The 23,479-nt window shown below is 36.0% G+C and overlaps 1 protein-coding gene across 1 annotated transcript in view; it reads right to left on the bottom strand.

The window, feature by feature from the left end:
- Positions 1–23,479, bottom strand: part of smog (G-protein coupled receptor 158 smog) — a 426,301-nt gene that overhangs the window by 28,348 nt on the left and 374,474 nt on the right. The window contains exons 6-8 of the mRNA XM_069822646.1: positions 7,205–7,367; positions 4,092–4,160; positions 587–696 (exon numbers count right to left, since the gene is read on the bottom strand). Coding sequence (XP_069678747.1) covers positions 587–696; positions 4,092–4,160; positions 7,205–7,367 — 342 coding nt within the window. The remainder of the gene's footprint in view (positions 1–586; positions 697–4,091; positions 4,161–7,204; positions 7,368–23,479) is intronic.

Genomic DNA, 23,479 nt, shown 5'->3' with positions numbered 1-23,479 from the left:
CGACATTCTTCATTTTATGCCATCATGGTTACAAGAATGGGAGGCAGCCCGCCCCGTATTGGTGTACACCTCAAGAGAAATGTAGGCCTAACTGTTTTTTCGTAGTCATTAAATATTTGAAGAGTCCACTGCAAGAATGATGGATGTCATTTGGAATACATTTTGCAGGAGAAGCAATTTAAAGTTTGAAATGCTTAGCGCTCAAACCTTAACTGTGATTTTCCGATCATTACTGGACAATGACTATCAGTGTTAATGCCATATAACTCTGTATGTACATACATTCTATATGTCTTAAGCTATGCATTGACAGTCTTGGTTCATTTTCGAGAAGAAAGTGACATCCATCATTCTTGCAGTGGACTCTTCATTTTATAAGTTTTCTGTGTTCTTTTTCTCTCTATTCCGCGATTTCAAATTTTTTGTTAGGAGAGCGCGTACGCTCTTTTGCCACGCCTTGAATACATCCATGCTGGAAGTTAGCAGTAGTTGGTTTTTACAGTTGAATAAATATAACATCCAAACAGAATTAAATGCACAGCTTCAAGTTTCCTTCGAACAGGCCATTTCAAATTGCAGTACTCACCTATATAGTTTTAGGATGATAGCGCCGTAGCAGATAACGAAACCCAGTTCCCTGCACCAGGGCTCCAGTAGGCATTGTTCCACAGAAGGGTCGAAGAACCTCACCACGACCTGTGAGTCAGAAGGCTCTATAAATTTGCAAAACAATTTCACAACTACAGTGTATGTCTTGTCACCTTTCCGTTCTCTTGGCATCGTATGCGTAAAGGCTAATTCACAATAAACCGGGAATGTTAATTGTGAATGCTCACGTTTAAAAACATTTATTTTAACAATATTTCCGTTCTCATTCTCGTTGTCTCCGTTCCCGGTTTATTGTGAACCAGCCTTAATAGTCTACCATGTGAATATTATGCATTTTGAATAGTATGAATTAATAAAATAAAGCTTTGAAACTATTGCACCCACAAGATTAAAGTAATTAGTAAATTAACCCTTAGAATTAATTTAATCCTCAAACACAGAGGTGTGGTCTCTGGGACCGCTCCAAAATGTTCAATGTGGAAATGATATGGTTCGCGCTAATTTACGAATGTGAACGCTTGTGTACTTTCTGGCGGGAAGCCAGTGGCGCAGTTTGCTTAGTGGTATTCAATTATTTCGTGTAGTACTGGAGATATTACACATAGTATACCGCTAGCGGTCTCATAGACCGCACGTCTGTGCAACTGGATTGTTTTTTCTCCGTTCTCGCAATGGATTCTACACAAGGCCTTTCGCAAAAAGCTAGTGTTAGTGATAAAAACTTTGACGAGTCAGTGCTTGAGTGGACGGAGGATGAGGTCGACTCTGCAGGTGAACGAGATTTCGTCCTTGAGAGTGATCAACAATGATTGTCTATTGAAAGTGTACTATATATAAAGTAGGTAGTATTTTGAGTATTTCTATTTTTTTTGTTTTAAACATATATTATTTCAGTTTGTATTTCATTTAATCATTAAACGTATATTATTCCGCTAATTTCATTCAACATTGAACATTAATATATATTGAGTTGTGATAGACGCGTCTATATATTGTGTACTCACGTACTTCCAAGCAATAGTTGTCACAACATTGAGCATTTATGTTTTTATAAATAAAATATTGCTGTACGTTATATTACATCTCTGCTTTTTAAATAAGCTAAGGGATGTAAAAGAACACTACCAAAATTATTTCACATCCATTGCTTTTTTCTTGTGACGACAACAATACTAATACAATAGCGGTATCAGAGACCGCACATCTGTGTTGACGGCTCACATTACGAACGTCTGTTGTTGAGGGTTGAATACAAAACTGAACTAGTCTAGACACTAGTTTGAAGGTATAAATGAAGACTTGGAAGAACTTTGGTTAAAAATATATCGCTTGAGTTATATGGTCGGAAAATTTGAATATATATATATATATATATATATATATATATATATATATATATATATATATATATATATATATATATATATATATATGTATACAGAGTGTTAAAAAGTATCCAATATTTTAGGAGGTGATCGTATGCATCAAAACAAGAAAAAAATGTCTAAGAAACATGGGTCCTACAATACATACTTTTGAGATCTGAATACTTGTTCATATGAGGTTCTCAATGTGACGTCCTTTTATGGCAATGCATTTTTCTGCCCTACAATACAGTAGGCTACCAGATAATTATACCGTAGTTGACATCCCTGGCATGGAGTAGTGATACGTCGCAAGGAATACTGAAAACAAAAGTCTGGTTGCGGATATGAGCGAGGTTCAGCAGAGATGGTGTTGTGAATTTTCGTAATCAGTATGTGTAGGCTGATGAAAATACCCATGCAGTTGAAGAAAAAAGGCATCAGCACCGATTGTCAATCAACTTATGGCAGACGTTCTTGGTGATAGATTAAGGGCCATACGTGCTACCACAGAGATTAACTGGGGCGCGTTATCAGGACTTTCTAAATAAGGTATTGCCTACCTTACAGAAGTATGTGCCATGTCAGCAAAGACTACAGATGTGGTTCATGTATGATGGCACATCAGCACATTTTTTCCGCAATGAGCGTGAACACCTGACGCTGACATTTCAGGACCGCTGGATTGTTTGGGGTGGCCCCACACCTTGGCTGCTCGTTTCTCAAATCTAAATCCCCTAGACTTTTGGTTATCAAGAACCACCAGATCAATTTCAAAGAGTGCGTGATTCCTTAGCCGAAGGGCAGAAGAATGCATTGTCATGAATGGACGTCACATTGAGCACCTCCTATGAACAAGTATTCAGATCTCAGAAAGTATGTGTTGTAGGACCCATGTTTATTACACATTTTTTTCTTGTTTTGATACATACTAGCACCTCCTAAAATAATGGATACTTTTTTCTTAACATCCTGTATATATATATGATGATGTGTCAGAGGAAGAACAATTGTTTTTATAGATCTGAAGTATGATTAGTGTAATATGTAGCTAATCGGCGATGTATGCAATGGAAGGGGAAAGGAACTGGCCACCCTACCGCATTATATCCTGGCACAGTTGCCTCATAATTAGTGGCTTCTTGGTAACACTTTTGAGGTTCAGACTTGTCGTCGGACAGTTGACTAAACAACGACAACAACAAATATATATATATATATATATATATATATATATATATATATATATACACACACACACACACACACACACATATGGTAAATGTTGGTAATATTGTGATAGTTCTTTTTGAGAATTTATTACAATTTTACTGAGCGAGAGAAAGACCGGTTTGGTGCACAAACTTGTCCACGGACATTCCCTTAATACGTTGACGCAAAAAACAATCATCCTCTCGCTCAGTAAAATTGCAATAAATTCTCAAAAAGAACTATTACAATATTGCCAACTTTTACCCTATACACACATACACAGACACAGATTACACACATTAATCTACATTGCTTACATTAACACACACCTACACATACATTACATAGCCTACACAAAATACAAATGTCTTCGAAATTCCTCATCTGTCTCGTATACAAGTATATTAAAAACGAATTATCTTGCTGCTGTGTCCTTCACTGCACGGTCCGGTGGTTGCAAATTCCCAACAAAGGCCACAACTCGCATAGGGTACAATTCTGATGAGAATTTTCGAGAAAACTAGTCTGTATTACAAAATGAGGACCACACAATAAGTATTTTCGTCGGAGTTTATTATATATCTTTCTCGTGATTGTGCCAGAACGGAGAAAATAAAATTAAGCATTGCCTTACTACTTAGCGCATAATGTTGTTCAAATTCTACTTAATAATTATGTTAACTTTGGTGTGAACATAATTTTTTTATGTAATCTGAAATTGTGAGTACTTTGCTTCATTCCATTTTGTAGATCTTGACAATATACTCAATCTGTTACGTTAAATTTCCATCCACTAAATTAGGATGTTATTTACAAAATTGTTTGAGCTATTCTTCTTCGTCGATCTACTTGGTGAATTTACATTAACTGAAAAAACCTATTTGCTATGTATGTGTTCATTCTTACCGTAGAATATAGAAGAAATATACCAAGAAGAATCGTCTCCAAAATTGTCCACATCCCAGTTGCTATAGTCTGCAAATAAAGAGATACAATTTATTAGATATTTGATTTACTACTTTTAAGTTGAAACTTGTCATATAAGATTATGTTCTTTCAATAATTTAGGCTTTTGTGGAACAAGAACTTAGGTACAGCTTACAGCAGTAACATTTTTGGAAATATTCAACATTTTTTCCTCCATTACTGTTATTGTACAACAATGGATATTAGTATGTGTAAAACACTGTCCTTCTACTATATGAAAAAAAATTTAAGATTAAAAAAATTATTTACTTTTTTTTTTTTTTTTCAAAATTCAGTTCGTTGTGCAGTGATGAAGCGTTTTCCACATAACTAAAAAACTATCCAACATTCTGTGATGAAATTTCTTGTGTGTATTAACGCATGTCATGTCTACAATATGATGCAAGATCACTTTTCCATCTTTGATAGATTGATAAAAAATAAATCCATTTTACAAAATGGTCAAATATCAGTATTTTCTTCTAACACAAAATAAAAAAAAATATTATTTATTAAGGAATGTAGTTGGAAGAGCATGATATTGTAAACATGAGTTTCAGCAATAAAATAAAAGAGAGAGAACATGAAAAAGTTAACAAGTTTTTGAGTTATAAGGGAAACACTTCATCACTGCATAGTGAACTGCTCATTTTGAATTTTGAAATATATATATATACAGTATAATTTTTTTTAATCGTAAAAGTATTTTATTCATATAGCAGGACAGTGTTTTACACATACTAATGTTGAATATTTCCAAAACTTTTACTGCTGTAAGCTGTACCTAATCCCTTAACTTGAAAATCTTGAATTTGAGATATAGAGCATCAAACATTTTAGATATGGTATAACAGCAATGTGAAGAACAACATTCAAATATTTCTACAGGGCGCGAATGCTATGTTTGTTGGAGGGAAATAATATTTTGTAAGTAGGGAGATGTGTTAATAAGAATTAAATATATGCTGGAAACGACTTAAAGTACGTTAAGTTATTATTCCAGAGAACAACGCCTCAATTAACGTCATATAAGTACTCGTATCACCCTCGCATGTCCTACATAACAGAATTCACTCAATCGTTATGACGATTAAAGCTGAAAATAAAGTTCGAATTCAATCCCGGGTGGAGAAATAAAATTTTTATCTTCTCAAGCAATTGAATAGTGTGATACCAAAACGCGTTGAGTCCATTTTTATGAAAGAACTAGACTAGTCTTTTTATGCACCGTTTACGGACTGAGCGAGTTTTTAAGTGACATGCACAATGACACAGACTTTTAAATAAGAACTGGCGCTGTTTTGAAAGAAAACAAATTTAAATAAAATGATAGAAGTCTAAAAAAATCATACATATGTATAAAGCATAAAAATGAACAAATGGACTGAGCGAGTTTGTAAAGTTTGTTCAGACACCTATCAAATGAGTACCTACAGCGGTTTGTTTTAGCGCAAATCTACAGGGTGATTCACGAGGATTTACCGTTACTTACGAAGCTTATTTCCGAAGACATTCTGAGCAAAACATGTCATATAAACATCTGTCATAATCTCAATATTTTCAGAGCTACAATAATATGAAATTGTTTGTAAAATACCATTATTCTTGAGTTTTAAGAGTAAAAGAATATTACAGATAAAGAATGAACTACTCAGGAGTATCATTTCTTTAATTAGCTAGTATTATGAAGCTAAAAATATGTTGTGAATTCCATAGTTGCTTCGTAAAGAATTTCTTTCCACGATTTTTAACTACAAAATTACATTTTCTTACGCATTTATCACAACAGTTGTTACAAATCACGCTGCTCTTGCAAATTCTTCAAGGCTGTACATTAGGATGCATAATTAAACTGTAAAGAATCAAGTTCCTAAAGCCGTATGATTTTTAAAAATTTTTGTGATAAATGCGTAAGGATGATGTAATTTTAGTTAAAAATTGAGAAACAAAATCTGTATAAAGCAATTATCAACATATTTTTATCTTCAGAATACTAGTCAATTAAAGAAATGAATGTTCTGAATAGTTCATTCTTTATTTGTAATATTTTATTACCCTTAAAACTAAATAAAAAGGTATTTTACTAACAACTTCAAATTAGTGTAACTATGAAAATATTGATTGGCATGTCTTCAGAAATAAGCTCCGTTAGTGAAGGTAATTCTCGTGAATAACCCTGCATTCTCATCCTACTGAATACTGTATTATACAAACAAATGCCTTTGCTTTTTCATTAATATTTTCATATTTATTTTCTTTTTCTTTTTTTCTTTTTCGAGGAGACTGAATATACGAGTAAATATCTCGAGAGGTAAGATAATCCAGGAAATTGTGAGGAAAACAATGTAGTTTGAAATTATCTCATTCTATATTTCTGAATTACAGATTACATTCTGTATCTTCAGCCAATCGGAATTTCTTAAACCATTTCAATACAATTGAAACTGAGAAAAAGATTTCATCCTCAAGCGAGACAGTCCGCCCTTCTGATATTAGCACTTGTTTCTGCTTTGCATCTCCGCTATATTATCCAATGAGTTACGTTCTAGAATCTAGATCATATATACCCAGATTGCTCGGCCTTATAGGCTTTGACGGTAACAACTTTTGTCAGGTTTACTATGCTGCCATCTAGTTATTACATAAGGAGTTACGGCATAACTCCCATTTGAATTGCATTAGCGACTGTACTGTTATCTCATGTTCGTTTACGGCGGACGAGTGGCGATCTTGGCGGTTGTTCTCTTCAAAGTGCTATAGATTTTAACATAGGGATGAGTAATCTGTTATATATATATATATATATATATGATCTAGGGTTACGTCTACCTTTCTGTCTATGTTCCTTCAATGGAAAGATAACTCCTAGTGCGAAGTAAATATCCAAAATCTTGGAACTCTGGGCTACTCTGTATCTTTCGAATTCGAGTATCTTTCAAATGTTCTACCTTCAGCATCTCATGGATTTTGATTCTGATTTTATACTTGACTTTAAGATGTCGATCACAACATGAGCTCAGATATAAATATGGAGAATTTTGTCGGAGGCTGACCTTGCATTTACGCTGCTTGAACACGACGATGGCTAGGACGACGGTGATGCACATACAGAGAATCTGCACCCCCAGCACCACTGAGCGCAGCAGGTAGTCGTGGCGTGCCATGCACGGGTTCTCTCGACTGCAAGCCTCGCACCCCTCAGGACAAGGCACACACCTGCACACACAGACAATCACTACTGAATACATACAACTTGATTACAGGATAACAATAAAACTGAGCTATGTACAGCGAGACTGTTTTACCACGGCCGAGAAATAGCTGCGCAGTACAATTCATGGCATTCTTCATTGCAGATATGCTTTCAATTGCGCCAAGATTTATGCATCATTACGTTATTATTTATATCGGAAAACCCGGTTCATATAATAAACATATAAAATGTAACACTGGATTTAAGGAAATTCCATTGATTGCATGAAACTTCTTTATTTAAAATGAAGTAACAAAGTACAATACAGTAGAGCGTCTCGTTTAAGCACAGTGAAAACGTAAATAAAAGGCAGATAACGTGTGGGGGAGAATGAGTCGTAAGATAAACACGAGGGATGCACAAGGTTTTAGTTACAACTTTTATGGCGGAGCATTAATTGAAATTAGCCTACATTTTCCAAAAATACACAAAACAAAAGAACCCAAATTGCATAACGTTATCATATACACATTTTAACAAATAAGCAATTGTAACGTTGAAATAATTCAATATAACAAATCAAAGTTTGCTACTTATATGATGTTGCCTTGAAGCAGAATTTTTAAGGTCATGAATTTCATTCTCTGTATAACTAACATAATAGGTAACGTACCTGAATAAATTGAACTTTGAGAAAGGATAATTAATTATATGTAGGAAATAGTTTTGTCACTTCAGACCAATATACTGTAGTTTTGTTAATTCGGACATAGAAGACGATGATATTATGTTAGTCATACAGAGAATGAAATTCATGACTGTAAAAAATGCTGCTTGAAAGCAACATCATATAAGTAGCAAAATTTGATTTGTTATATTGAATTATTTCAATATTACAATTGCTTATTTGTTAAAATATATATATATGATAACGTTATGCAATTTGTGTTCTTTTGTTTTGTGCGTTTTTGGAAAATGTAGGCTACCTTCAATTAATGATCCGCCATGTGTGTTGTAACTAAAACCTTGTGCATCCCTCGTGTTTATCGTACGGCTGGACCTCCCCTCACACGTTACCTGCACTTTGTGTACGTTTTCACTGTGCCTAAATGAGACACTCTACTGTATGTACTATACTGTAGTGTATTTTACTTGTATTTTATATTTAGGGATATACATGACCTATATACCCAATATTTCCATGACTATTGTGTGGAAAACACGGAGGCACATGAATAGAAAATACACCTAGACGGACTGAGCAGAAAATCACTGACAGTACTCTTCCGGGATAAATTGTAAATTATGTTTTATTTAAAGACGTTCGCAACTACCGAGATTATATCAGCGTCGCCGGTGTGCTGAAGTTTTGTCCGGCAGTTCTTTTATATGCCAGTAAACCTACTAACATAAGCATGTCGCATTTAAGCACACTTAAATGCCATCGACTTGGACCGGGAGCGAACCCGCAACCTCGAGCACAGAAGGTCAGCACTCTACCAACTTCGCCACCCAGGCCGACCTTCTCATGGTACCAGGAGTAACGTCATTGTGTAGTATTAAAAGAAAATTGAACAATTTTATTCGTATAAGATACTGCTTAAACGTTTCACGCGAAAAGTTGAATTGGTAGTGATAAATATAATGCTGAAGTAGATTTACTCTGAATACTATTGTTTCGAGATCTGTAATTCTATAATTTTTTATTCACTATCATCGTCATTGATGTAGAAATCAGCAGCATTGTAGACCTTCTAAATAAACAGCGTATAAACTCGCACACAATTCATTCATTCATTCATTCATTCATTCATTCATTCATTCATTCATTCATTCATTCATTCATTCATTCATTCATTCATTCATTCGTTCATTCATTTTCTGTCCAAGCGCAGGTCTTTCACTGCAAACCCAGAATTCTACCATCTGTGTATCGACTAGCCCAATATCATAAATAATTCTTTATAAACAAAAGTTTCTCGTGAGACACTCTGTATAGTGAAGTCTCTTCCATTCTTCAGCTGTTTCGTGATGTGTTGGTCGGCATTCCGGCAAAGATCGTGACGGTTCCATTTAGAGCTTCCACGCGCCTCTCTTCATTACTCTAGGGCTGGTGGCAATATTGCACACCCAACCCCTGGAATGAAGCTTGAAATGAAACCTGTACGACCCTGATCAAGCATGCAGCATGGACAGATTTCGAGTCGTCCTCACGTAGAACATTTTGACAGAATTTCATTATTTTCTGCATATCTATGTATTTATTTACATTGCAAGTGGGCAAGCACCCGGTGGCAGTGGTATACACAATATAAACAATACACAATAAAATTACAATACACAACACAATTAGATACACAATATAATAAGTATACACAATACAATTATACACAATAATTACAATTAATAATAATACATAAAATAATCTAATTAATAAGTGAACCTAATTTTACATTAAAACCTACATACTCGTATGTATAGGCCCTACATAAGTTTCACATTGGTACGAATAATAATCTTTCACTCTACTCTCAAGTCACTCACTGTAATGGCGCTATGACACATTTCACTGACACTTTAGAACACATTTCACTGACACTATAAATTATCCTGATCGGAACTATTCACTGCACTGTAAAACCATAACTTCACTGACTCACCACACTTCACTGATACAACAGTTCGAATAAGACAAAGAATTACGCCCTTATTCATACATATAAACAGACTTACATTTAAACTAAACATTTCTAGTCGACCCTCTTACAAGCTATTTTTAAATAATTTACAATTCAAACTAAGGAAGTAACTCGTCAGGCTAAATAAATACATGTTACCTTAAGAAACAAATGTCACCTTAATTTTAATTTACACTTTGTACACAACTTTTTAAGTTATTCTCGAATCTCCTCAAAGACCGCTGCAGGTAGGTAATTCAAATTATTTATAATTCTATTTAAAAATGAGAATTTACCTTTATCCGTTTTTTTTCCCTACATTTGATTTTAAAATCATAATGGTTCCTACCATAGTACGTTGGCTTCTTTAACCTAGCCGTTATGTCTACTCATGCTTTTTGACCTAGATGTGCTCTATACAATGATGTTATTATATAAACACATTTCGTTTGCTTATTTATTTTTGATAATTTATTTATGCAGAGTGGGACAGGGAAAGGGTCCATAACTTCAGGATATGATTCTTTAATTAATTCTCAATAAAGATGTTCACATGAAGGGATGGGTCTAATTCTAAACTGTCCGTTAATAATTAGGTACCGCCAGTCGCATCATTATGAATCATACGTCACCACATTATGATTTGTGCGTCAAGAACAGACAGCGGATTTTCGGTCCCGATAGTGAACTTCAGGTGTACGCTAGCGGCAAAGAGGCTATTGAACTCATTGCTACGCTCTCTTCGTACGCCAAGAGACTTGACGTCTTGTCGCTGTGAAGGGACTGAAAATCCGCTGTTTGCTCATGAGTAATGACTTTGAATGCAAGGGGAAACAAGATTCTGTTATCATTCCATCGTTGGACGTCCCAGTACGCATAAGGGACGGTGAACCAGAAAAACTTGCTCGAGCAAAGCGCGCTATTCATACGTGAGCGCAAATGTATACAGAAGCAGAGTGTGATACTTTTGAAAATACACTATAACCATTGACTCTGTCCACACCTGTGGAGTAACGGTTAGCGCGTCTGGCCGCGAAACCAGGTGGTCTGGGTTCGATTCCCGGTTGGGAGAAATTACCTGGTTCTGGTTTTTTCCGGGGTTTCCCCTCAACCCAATATGAGCAAATGCTAGGTAACTTTCGGTGCTGAACCCCGGGCTCATCTCACCGGAATTATCATCTTCATCTCATTCAGACGCTAAATAACCTAAGATGTTGATAAAGCGTCGTAAAATAACCTGCTGAAATAAGAAAAAAACATTGATATTCTCTCCAACAACACTAGGCATACATAGGAATACAAGTGAAACTCACTAAGTCCAGAATCATAGTTTTGAGATAACTAAGTTAAAGATTTTGTCATATTTATTTACTCGACATCTTTCGTTAGAGTCAAGATAGAAACCTGATTTTTTAAATGTTTATTTACATGTTCTGAATTTAAAAAGTGGTATTATATGAAGAGCACAGTATCAAAGTTAGAGAACTCCATTTTTTGCGATTTCGAGATATTGATTGTTTCTCATAGAATTTTGTGTGCTGAATGCGATTCTGAAACTGTTTAGGTTCAAAAACGAATAGAGCGAAAATAACACTTAACTGTGCACTTTAGAATCGAAATGTAGACAACTCCACTGTGGCTTGGTTTCAAATTAGGACAACTCCTTCAGTAGCAAATGAGAAGCCCACATTCGTACCACCTTTCCCCATCACGCATCGCGAATCCAACATGGCTGGTTGTTTATGTAATCGGTTTGTGGATGAATAAGTACTGTCTTACGTAAATTGGCTTTGAAACCGAGTTAAAGAGACTTAGATTCAAAAGTAGACAATTTCACTTTAAATATGACTTCGTTTGGTTTCAAAAACAGAAAACTCCACTTTAAATATGGCTTCATTTGGTTCCAAAAACAGACACCTCCATGTCTTAGTTTCAGAGAGGGACAACTTAACTTTTAAAATTTAAATTTTGACCTGAATATTAATTTTAATTACATTTTGAGACCGAGACAATATTTCTGAACCATCAGAATGTTAAAAAAAATGTACGTATAACGTTGACATTGGTTTCCAAGGATCTAGCTTTCGTCTCTCCTGTAAAAAAAAAGAGCAAAAGTGGAGTTGTCCAACTTTGATAACAAGCTCCTCATAACATATTATTTTGTTGGTATTAATTGTTTTATGAAAAATGGCATGGATTTAGTTGCTATCTCCTGTCTTCTTGGACTAAGTTTGTTTCACCTGTAACAAAACATTTCAGGACAATACGTTTCAGCACAGACTGAAAAAAATTATTTCTATGACCCATGAGAATGTTTAAAAAATGTACGTATAACGGTGACATTGGTTTCCAAGGATCTAGTTTTTCGCCTCTCCTGTAAAAAAAGCAAAAGTGGAGTTGTCCAACTTGAAAACAAGCTCCTCATATGTTATTATTTTGTTGGTATTAATTGTTTTATGAAAAATGGCATGGATATAGTTGCTATCTCCTGTCTTCTTGGACTAAGTTTATTTCACCTGTAACAAAACATTTCAGGACAATACTTTTAAGCGATTTATGTGACCTGTAATTTAAATTTCTTCATCAGAATCATCACGTGCTTGCTCTACTGTTGTATCTCCTGCAAGTGGTGACGTCGCGAGGCTTTCACCTATCAGTGGTGTAGTTCAAGTGAAATGACATTTCTCTTTCATAACTGAAGGTTATCATTTCTTAAATGTGATTGGAAGCTGCTTGCTGTGTAGCGATGGTATTGTCTGCGGTTCACTGGCAGCTGACTGCTTCATTCGTCTGTAATTCTTCGAAATTGTCACCTTTTTCTAACTCTAATGAATGTAACCATATCTTCATTAAATGACATTAGGAAGTTCTTTCTGAATTTTAAAACACTTTATTCTTAACGAGTTAACTTCAGTCTCATCACGTACACAGCTGTGGAATAACGATTAGCATGCCTGATCGGAAAATGAGAGGATCCGTGTTCAAATCCTGGTTGGGAGAGTTACCTGATTGAGGTATTTTCCTGTATTTCCCTTCAAACCATTAAAAGCAAATGCTGAAAATTCTGAACAACTTTCAGCGCTGGACCCTGGATTCATTTCCTGGCATTATCACCTTCACTTTATTCAGACACTAAATAACCATCGCAGTTAATAAAGCGTCGTAAAATAACCAAACCCATAATCATGCTTTACCTTGTTTGTGAATAATTTTGTACAGTCCACACCCGTGGAGTAACGGTTAGCGCGTCTGGCCGCGAAATCAGGTGGCCGGGTTCGATTTCCGGTCAGAGAAAGTTACCTGGTTGAGGTTTTTTCCGGAGTTTTTCCTCAACCCAATATGAGCAAATGCTGGGTAACATTCGGTGTTGGATCCCGGACTCATTTCACCGGCATTATCACCTTCATATCATTCAGACGCTAAATAACCTGAGATGTTGATAAAGCGTCGTAAAATAACCTACTAAAATAAAACAAAATAAACATTTTGTACAAGAGTCATGAGGTCCAAACATTCATTGCAGCCTATAGCAATTCCGTGTACCATGTAGGTTCTTGCCGTCTTGAAAACAGTCTCGATTTCATGAACACTGAAAATGTGAATATTCTTCTTTACGATATTATATTATATTATATTATATTATATTATATTATATTATATTATATTATATTATATTATATTATATTATATTATATTATATTATATTATATTATATTATATTATATTATTACTGTATTATACTATACTATATTATGATATGATATGATATGATATGATATGATATGATATGATATGATATGATATGATATGATATGATATGATATGATATGATATATGATATGATATGATATGATATGATATGATATGATATGATATATGATATGATATGATATGATATGATATGATATGATATGATATGATATGATATGATATGATATGATATGATATATGACATGATATATAATATATGATATATAATATGATATGATTTGATATATTATATTATATTATATTATATTATATTATATTATATTATATTATATTATATTATATTATATTATATTATATTCGAAGAATTCGCCACTACGCGTATTGCCTTGGTTTTAGAGGACCTTTCTTTTTCAATTAGTGAGTTGCATTTTAATTTCATTCAATGTTGCTCTTCATTCTTACAGCTACATTTACATGGAACAATAAACAAAGCTTCTTCCTTTAATTCCCTTAAAGCAGCATCGCTCTTCAAATTATGAATGAAAGCGATATTTTTGTGTACTTTTCAGCACTCATTCAACAGAAAACACTTTCTAGTCAGAAAAAAATAAAGTCAACATTTTGTAAGCGACATAGCCTATACCAGTAATACGCTCGAAACACAATACCTCCATTACAACATTCATGCGTCATACTGTGACGCTAATATCTCTTGAGAAATGTATTTCTAAAGGAACCTACCGAAAACGTCGTCCAGAGCTATAAGTAGCTCCCGATTACGATTTAATGAACGCGGTGTAGACAATGTGAAAATTTCCAAGATATACCTTTCCCGCTCTACCATGAATTTACAAGCCCACGGGTCCAGGTAACACAGGGGTTTCCTCCCACTCCAGTTCTCATGTTACATCCCGAAAGGGGAAACGGAAGTACCTTAAGAAAAACCCACTGCAACTTCCGCTTTATCCACCACAAATTCCATCATTACTTGACCGAAGATCGAATCCGAACGATTGGACAAAGACCAGCGCCTAATTCTAGAGTCACAGACGCAGTTGGCTGGGACACTTAAACATACGTCTACCCATAATACAGTGCTTTTCTTTCACACTGCGGCCCGTGCACGGCGGCTCGCATGCCGGCCGCAGCAGCTGGGACTGCCGCCGAAACAGTATATCCACGCAGTTGGGACTCCCGTCCCCCGCGCATACGATTTGCGCATGTTTGTGCCAACAACAGATTGTGTAAGTGAAAGCAGTCGCACTGAAGCCATTGTGTAGTTTGTTTCGTTCCTGTTCCATGCGTATAAATGTACGAGTTATAAGTCCGAATTAAGTTACGAGTGTTATCAGTTTCTTTCGTTCTGTTCAATGCATATATGAAGCCATTGTCTAGTTTGTTTCGTTCCTGTTCCATTCGTATGTGAAGTCATTTTCTAGTTTGTTTCGTTCCTGTTCAATGCGTATGTGAACCCATTAACTAGTTTGTTTCCTTCCTGTTCCATGCGTATGTGAAGCCATTGCCTAGTTTGTTTCGTTCCTGTTCATTGGTATAAATGTACGAGTTTTAAGTGCTAATTAAGTTACGAGTGTTATCAGTTTGTTTCGTTTCTGTTCCATGCGTATGTGAAGTCATTGTATAGTTTGTTTCGTTCCTGTTCCATGCGTATATGAAGCCACTGTCTACTTTGTTTCGTTCCTGTTCCATGCGAATGTGAAGCCATTGTCCAGTTTGTTTCGTTCCTATTCCATGCGTATAAATGTACGAGTTTTAAGTGCTAATTACGTTACGAGTGTTATCAGTGCTTGCGCAGTTTTCCATAATGCCTCGACACGATTACATATTACCACAAAGGATTTTTATGTACGACAAATATGTGACAACAAACTCTTGTAGGAAGTTGAAAAGCGATTTGAAACACAATTTCTCGGTTTACCTATCCCACACAGAGAAACCGTGCGAAGACTTGTGAACAAATTCAGGGAAACGGGGTCGATTCGCGATAGAAAGCGAAGAGTAACACGATCCCTGATTTAACTGTACGCGATTTTTACCTACGGGGGAACTTGAAAAATAAAGTGTATGCAAAAACCCCCATACATTGGAAGAACTAAAAGAAAACATCAGGCGAGAAATTGACTCAATTTCGGATATTGAACTCTCGAGTGTGAATAAAAATTTCCTGAGAAGATATCAGAAAACTGTGTATAGAGAAGGACATTTCCAACACATCTTATGGTAAGCTATGTGCTTATTATCATTGTAATTGTAATTGTAATCATGAGAACATGAAGCGGTAGCGGGGATGATATTATAATTCTTTTGGCGGGAGTCCCAGCTGCTGTGGCCGATGTGTGAGCCGTGAGCTGGCCGCAGTATAAAAAAGACACTGTATCTGATCAGTATCAGTTTCTTTCAAAATACTTTCAATGGATGATTTCAAGGTCTCAACTCTCATTGAGTCGGATAGTGACTTTTGGCCCACCAGGTATATCCAAGGAAATGTGCAGGATAAAATGTCGCCAGGGAGGAAATAACGTAGCAGGGACAACATCTTTCCTACCTGAATCGAGAAATTGGCTGCATTACCCTGAATGACCGTTTTTTCATATGCTGCTTGCAAATAGAAATTTAACAAATCCTAGTTTTGTCCGACATTGAAATTGTGTTATTTTTTGTGTGACAACACGGAATGTACGAGTAATATCTATGTAAGAAATTTGTGAACATTTTGTGTCATGGCTCCTGCAATGGTAATGAAAATACAAACGCCTTGTTACGAAGATTTCGTATTTGCGTAGAACATTGAACGCTGCTATGTTTCTCAACGGAGGGGACAAAAAAAAAAAGCATCACCTTTTCTCTTCATTGTGCTGAGAGAGAAATATGTTTTAAGCATCCCGCAATATTTCTTTTCTCCTATGGTTGTTATTACTGATTTTATGTTTATAGTTCGTTCCTTAGGCCCGTGTGGCGTGGTTCGTATAAATGAACCTAAAAGGGAGACGTTAAACTAAGGGAAAGAAAGAAAAGAAAGAAAGAAACAAAGAAAGAAAGAAAGAAAGAAAGAAAGAAAGAAAGAAAGAAAGAAAGAAAGAAAGAAAGAAAGAAAGAAAGAAAGAAAGAAAGAAAGAAAGAAAGAAAGAAAGAAAGTTCCTTAAACTATTATTCAAAACACTTCAGTAAATGAAGTATACAATAAGAAATAAATTATTTTTCTTCGTTGCATAGAAGGTATATTTTTTATAATTATTCCAGTAAAATATCCTAAATTTATACATAAATTACGGTTTAAGAAGATGCATGAAATGAAGTCTGCACAAATTAGTATAAAATTGTAATACGTGTATTAAGAATCTTCTTAGTTTATTTTACTATTTACAGAAAACTGTATTTAAAAGTAGTAGCAGAAAGTAAAACACATTAGTTGATTATAATTATATACTTTGTAAGTAAAAAAATAGGTGTGGCTGTGTCTGGGACAGCCGTGGATACGTATCGATAGATCTAGACAAGATCTTTTGGCACAAAAATCAGGACATTAGCACATCGGAGTCGCTAACAGATTGCTCATCCCTATGTTAAAATTGGAAGTACTTTGAAGAGAACAACCGCCACGATCGCCACCCGTTCGCTGTTAACGAACACAAGATGGCAGTACAGTCGCTAATGCAATTAAAATGGATGTTATGACGTGACTGCTTACGTAATAACTAGATGGCAGCATAGTAAACCTGACAAAAGTTGTTACCGTCAAAGCCTATAAGGCCGAACAATCCGGGTATATATGATCTAGGCTAATATTCAGAGGAGATAAGCTAATGGTAAGACAATAATTTAGAGACAACAAAATTATGACAGAAGAAACGGATGTATTCGCAGAATACCAGTTCCTAGTGAATTTGCTTAGTCGAGGACTAGATACTACCCATTTCAGAGCTTGTCAACTGCCTGGGCTACGACTGAGAACAAAGAAAATGTCGACAAGTAGGAGATGAAAGAAGACGAAGAAGAAGATTATAATAATATATGATTCAGTGTCAGCAGTGATGTTGGGGATTATGATGGTAGTGATGAATAGAATTATAATAAACTGACGACTGAAATAACGGTGATGGCGATACTAGTGGTGATTAGAATGATGTTAACAGTGGTGACGAGGATAGTTATAATATTGAAGATAATGATTATAATTAAGGTATCAGTGGTGGTGGTGGTGGTGGTGGTGGAGGTGGTGGTGGTGCCTCTCCCTACCTCAAGATGGACGAGCCACACTTTGTGTTTCATGGCATCTCTTAGTGGGAGATATGGCGTGTAAAATCTTGTGAGAATGGCTTTATCGTTTCTAGTCTGAGGTCCAGTTCTAACTCATTCCAGTAGGCAGGCGGCCAACCAAGTTTCTTGGAGTCATTCATACGTAGGGGTGTCCATACCGTAGAAGTCCAGTTGACTAACGATTTCTCAAATAAAAGTGAACGAATAAGAAATTTCGAAAGTGACTCTTTTATGATCTCTTAGAGATTGTATACTAGTAAATGAGTGAGTGTAGGAGTGAAATATTATGGAATAGAATTTAACAGTGGATTATAGTGAGAGGCAACGATTGACTGAGTTACTGCATGAATGAGAGTACAAAGTGTGGATGGGTGTATGGGTAAAGTCGGTGAGTGCTGTAGCAATTTAAAACAAAAATAATTAACTGTGTAGAAGAAAATGGATCTCAGAAAATGTAGAGAAGTCTATATGACAATAAATATACTATAGAATTCCTGAGTGAGAATAGTAGTAAATTACTGTAAAATTGACACTCATATGGTTCGCAAAGCCTACGATTGATTAGATGAAAACGTAACTGAGCATTGATGGAAAAATGTAGATATTAGTAATGAAATGATAGTAACTTAGTAATGTGTAATGACTATCTGTGAGGGAGTTATTGTGGGAGTTAATGATGCTAGGACTGACTAAATGAACAGAGAATATCTTTTAACTATCCCGGAGAGTTGCATCTTCCCGCTCCCAGGCGGCCTTGTGACTAACACGCTGAAGACGCAGTTCCCGGTTGCGGGGGCTCAGTGCTAGAATGGCTGCCGTATGGGGTGGATGCTTACTCCAATGCTCTTTAGTTTCTGAGCTGTGCTTAATTATTTGTGTGAAGTTAGTGATTAGTGTGTGAAGTGTTTAGTTTCAATGTCATTTTCATTACTTGAGCGTGTGTATATTTATAATATTTACATGAAATACACAGATAATCTTGTTTCGACAGAAAATTCCAAACAGACCAGTACCTTTTGTAAAAACAATAAAAGAAAACTAATTAAAAATTAAAAAAAAACAGGTTCAATAAATGATTGTAAAATACTACATAAGAGCTGAAATGGAGTCAATCAGTGGTGCTGAACTTGTGTAAGTTAATAATAATTTTATAAGAAGGTGTCAGCAATGTATAGCAGTCAACGGGAGGCATTTTGAGCATAAAATATGAGCTGCGTAAGTACAAATCTTCACGTGAATGCAAGAACTAGGTGATTTGATTTTTTCTATTTTGACATATTGCCTATTTACTTATTTATTGCACTAAGGAATATGTCTCGTTTTCTTTTAGCTATTTGTTACAATGGAAAATAGATGTCGCTGGTATCATCAGTTACCTAGTTCTTGGATTACATTCTGTGCGACTTTTGCTATGCTATAACGGAATAACTAAAAGACGCAAATTTCGAGTTACCTAGTTCTTGCATTCAGGTGAGGTAATACTGTATATTGCTTGCTCGCCAGGCGAACAGCGGGTGCAGGCATAGCGGGAGACAGTCGCTCTGCGGCAGCGACCGGAAAATTCAAACTCTCCGGGACAGTTAAAAGATATTCCCTGTATAGGCTACGAAAGTACAGCATTTAGATCAGTGAAACAATAAGTAAGAACGGACCAGTGAAGTGAGTAATGACAAGGAAGCATAATGGTTCAGCGAACAACTGATTTCTTGTGGGGAATAAATACGTCTGGAATTGGTTAAGTGTGCGAGCGAATGAGTATAGGAGGAAATGGTTGTAAGAGTGAGTCAGTGAGTAGGATTGAAAGAATGTAGCATTGAATTATGAATGCATATGTGTGATCTGAGCCATATAGGACTGATTTGAGTCAAAGAGTCTATAGATGGATAAGTGTAGGAGTGAAAGAGTTTTGGAGGAAATGGTTTTAGGAGTGGATGGAAGTGTCTTTTTCCTTACTACAAGTCTGTCTGCTTTTTCACTCCGTACGCACTGCAGCCTGTGGCTTATTGTGCTTGCCTGAGTTATTCAGCTCGTAAACCCTGTATCTTTGATTAAGGAGTACAGTCCTACTCTATCGCTATCTTTTAAAGCATCCAAAACGGTTGGAAAGCATAGGTTTATCTGAAAACATTGCAACTCAATAGTTCATTGAATATAGGCATTATTCAGACTTTATTATTTATATCAGGTGTTTCAGACCACCTGTATCAGCCTTTTTTCTCAAAAACTATGTGATACAGGTTGTTCATAAAAAAATTTTGATAACCAAAACCTTTGTAAAGAATCTACTGGTGGTAGTACCATTTCCCGTAACAAACCGGAAGTAGGGGTACCTGTGGTCAGCTTCGAAATTTCAAATGAGGACATGGCACCATTGAGAACTACTTTTAAAAAGAAACATCTTTTACTGAAACTTTATTTTCTAACTTTCATTCTTTACTCACAAAGCAACAAAAATGGCCTATCTTCTGAGAAATACTGTATGTTGTTTATATACGTACAATTTTCATAGTAATTGTTCGAAATGTACGCCATCCTGTGCTAAACAATGTTCTGATCACCTCCTAACATCCGTGATTGCATTTCAGCACAGCTGAGAAATCCACAGGCTTCTCTAATTCTTTGTTTCATGTCTTCTCTAGTTGTTGGACGCACCTGGTAGAACATGTTTTTATTATCTCCCACAAGAAGTCATTTGGAGCGAAGTCAGGAGATCGGACTGGCCAAGCTACTGGTCCTCCTCGTCCAATCCACCAAAGGGGAAATAACTGATTAATAACTCGTCGAGCCATACAGCCTTCCTGCAGAAGCCACATCACTAACCGAAGCGCAATGGGAACATAATGAAGCAACTGGTGCATAATGTTTCGGAGGAAGCGTGAGTTATACTATTCAAGTTCTCCTCAAAAAGTATGGTCCCATGACGGTGTCCGAGGAGGCCACACCATGTGTTGAGGCTCCAAACATGCTGGTAATCCACTTCACGTAGCCAGTGTGGATTAACCGGAGACCAGTAATGGGGATTGTAGTGATTCACCTGACCATTACTTTTGAAAGTTGCCTCATCAGTCCACGGAATTCTGAGCTCGAAATTGCGGTCCGTGTTTAGAAATCAGTTACAGAAATCAACACGAGTCTGGAAGTCGTGTCCTCCAAGTACCTGATGGAGATGAATATGGTATGAATGAAATTTGTTGTATTTCAGAATTCTAAACACTGCATTATGGTACAATCCTGAATCACGGCAAGCCTTCTTGTAGGGGAGAATTAATATAGTCTACGCGGTCATCCACTAATGCCTTCAATTGTTTAGAAAAGTTATAGATTGGGCTTCACCTATCTATCGCCGCTAGATGGAAGTAGTAGGTACGAATATCTTTCTCAAATTTTTAACCTATTCACTCTAGACTGCTCAATCTTTTTGCTGATGTATTGGTGTTTACTTCCAGTTCACTGTCTTACCCTATCCCATATCTCTATTCTGTTTAAATTCCCTTCCTTATTTTATTCATTCCTGTAACTTGGTAAGAACTTATGATTTCCGTTCTTTTGTTTATATAATCCAGCTCCGTGCTAGCTCATCAGTGAAGCACCTTTAGCAAATAGATTTCTCTTTCCCTTGGAAACTAAGACAGGATTGATATTAGAAATGTCGTTAATCTCTCTATTCATTAGCATAGCAAAAAATGTAGAATGGTTGTCATATTATTTATAATTTATTTTAATTGCACAAAATTCGCAAATCAATTGTAATATTAAAATTCCTGACTTCAACTCATAGTTAAATTCGCTATAGGTACTCCGTAAGGGAAATTGAAGTAGGCCTATATGTCACATACGTGTAATTTCCATATAAAGAAACCCAAAAGAAGGTGTCGCAAAATTTCTTCCACATACCAGAAGATGTCGCAAACATTGGTTACAAGGCAAAAAGACATGACAAAGACGTATCGTAGCCATGACTACTTACGAGGATTGCACCGCCAGAAGCCCTTCTAATTGAATCCACCCTCCGTCGTCTTGCAGGGTGGAACGGCTCTTCAATTCAATTATATCCAGAGTTGGTCGAAACTTGCAGCAAATACTCGGCTGCTTGCTTGGATAATAGGTTTTTCAGAATTAGCATAGTTTCCTCTTCCGAAGTACCACACAAGAATTTTCACTGCTCCGCTGTAGTCTATGGTTACGGGCATGAAAATTGTCATTTTAAAGGGCCATGATACCCATCTCGCTTTTAATTTTCCAGTCTACATAAAAGTTTACGTAATAATAACAGAAACACCCCTTACTACCCATAGCTGTGTTTCTTATCCCTACCATTTTGCGAGTTTATGTCCCAAGAACAATAGATTGCGAACTTTAGGGGTTCATACGGTGGGAGACAGTCAACTATACCAGCTCAGTTGGGAAAGAAGATTTTTAGTTTTTATTGGAGGGACAACCTATTACAGCTTGGAAACAAAGCGGAGCAAAATGAACCATTTTATCTCTTCCATCGTTCTTGGAACTTCTAGGAGAGACACCTGTACATCCTTTAAACTCATTGATAACACTGGATAATTATTGAAATAAAGTGTATTTTAAATAAAAAATGTTATTCAAACATAGTCACACTACATAGCAATACTGCAATAATAGTGGGACGTGTTCAGCATAGTTTGCGACGTTTGGGTTTTGAATAGGGTCAGTATTTCAGAGCGATGAATCTGCTCTATTATCAGAGAGAGTTAGAAGAAAGCGGAACTTAAGAAGTTATTAATCAAAAGGGAACTAAAGAGATAAAGATACTCTAAAAAGTTATACAAGAAAACGCATTTGTAAGAATTACTGGGGCTGTTAGGTTACACAACGCAAAACTGCACGCATTGTATTCTTCACATGACATAATTATGAACTTTAAATCCAGACGTTTGAGATGGGCAGGGCATGTAGCACGTATGGGCGAATCCAGAAATACATATAGAGTGTTAGTTGGGAGGCCGCAGGGAAAAAGACCTTTGGGGAGGCCGAGATGTAGATGGGAGGATAATATTAAAATGGATTTGAGGAAGGTGGGATATGATAGAGGCTGGATTAATCTTCCACAGGATAGGGACCGATGGCGGGCTTATGTGAGGACGGAAATGAACCTCCGGGTTTCTTAAAAGCCATTTGTAAGTAAGTTGTAAGTATTGGGACTGATACAACTTGCCTAAGGGTCGCTTTCGTACTCTGCACAATTCAAATAAAAGGAACTTAGAATTCTTATAACTATTTCAAAAAAAGGATCATAAGCAATTTATATTTTGACTGCGTATGTACTAAGGCGTATTCATGTACAAAGTGAACCATACGCAATACCATTGATTTCACAGGGTTATTCTTTAAGATATATAAAACGAAAAATGTAATATAATTTTGCTCGTTTTTGTTTCCTTTTCCAGAAAAAGTGAAAGCGTGTTTTGGAAAAGCCATTGATTTGATTCCTAATATGC

Source organism: Periplaneta americana, chromosome 3 (assembly GCF_040183065.1).
Source record: "Periplaneta americana isolate PAMFEO1 chromosome 3, P.americana_PAMFEO1_priV1, whole genome shotgun sequence".
In the NCBI taxonomy this organism is placed as follows: Eukaryota; Metazoa; Arthropoda; class Insecta; order Blattodea; family Blattidae; genus Periplaneta; species Periplaneta americana.
Note: the sequence above shows the minus strand (reverse complement) of the source record. Positions and strands in the feature narration are given on the sequence as shown.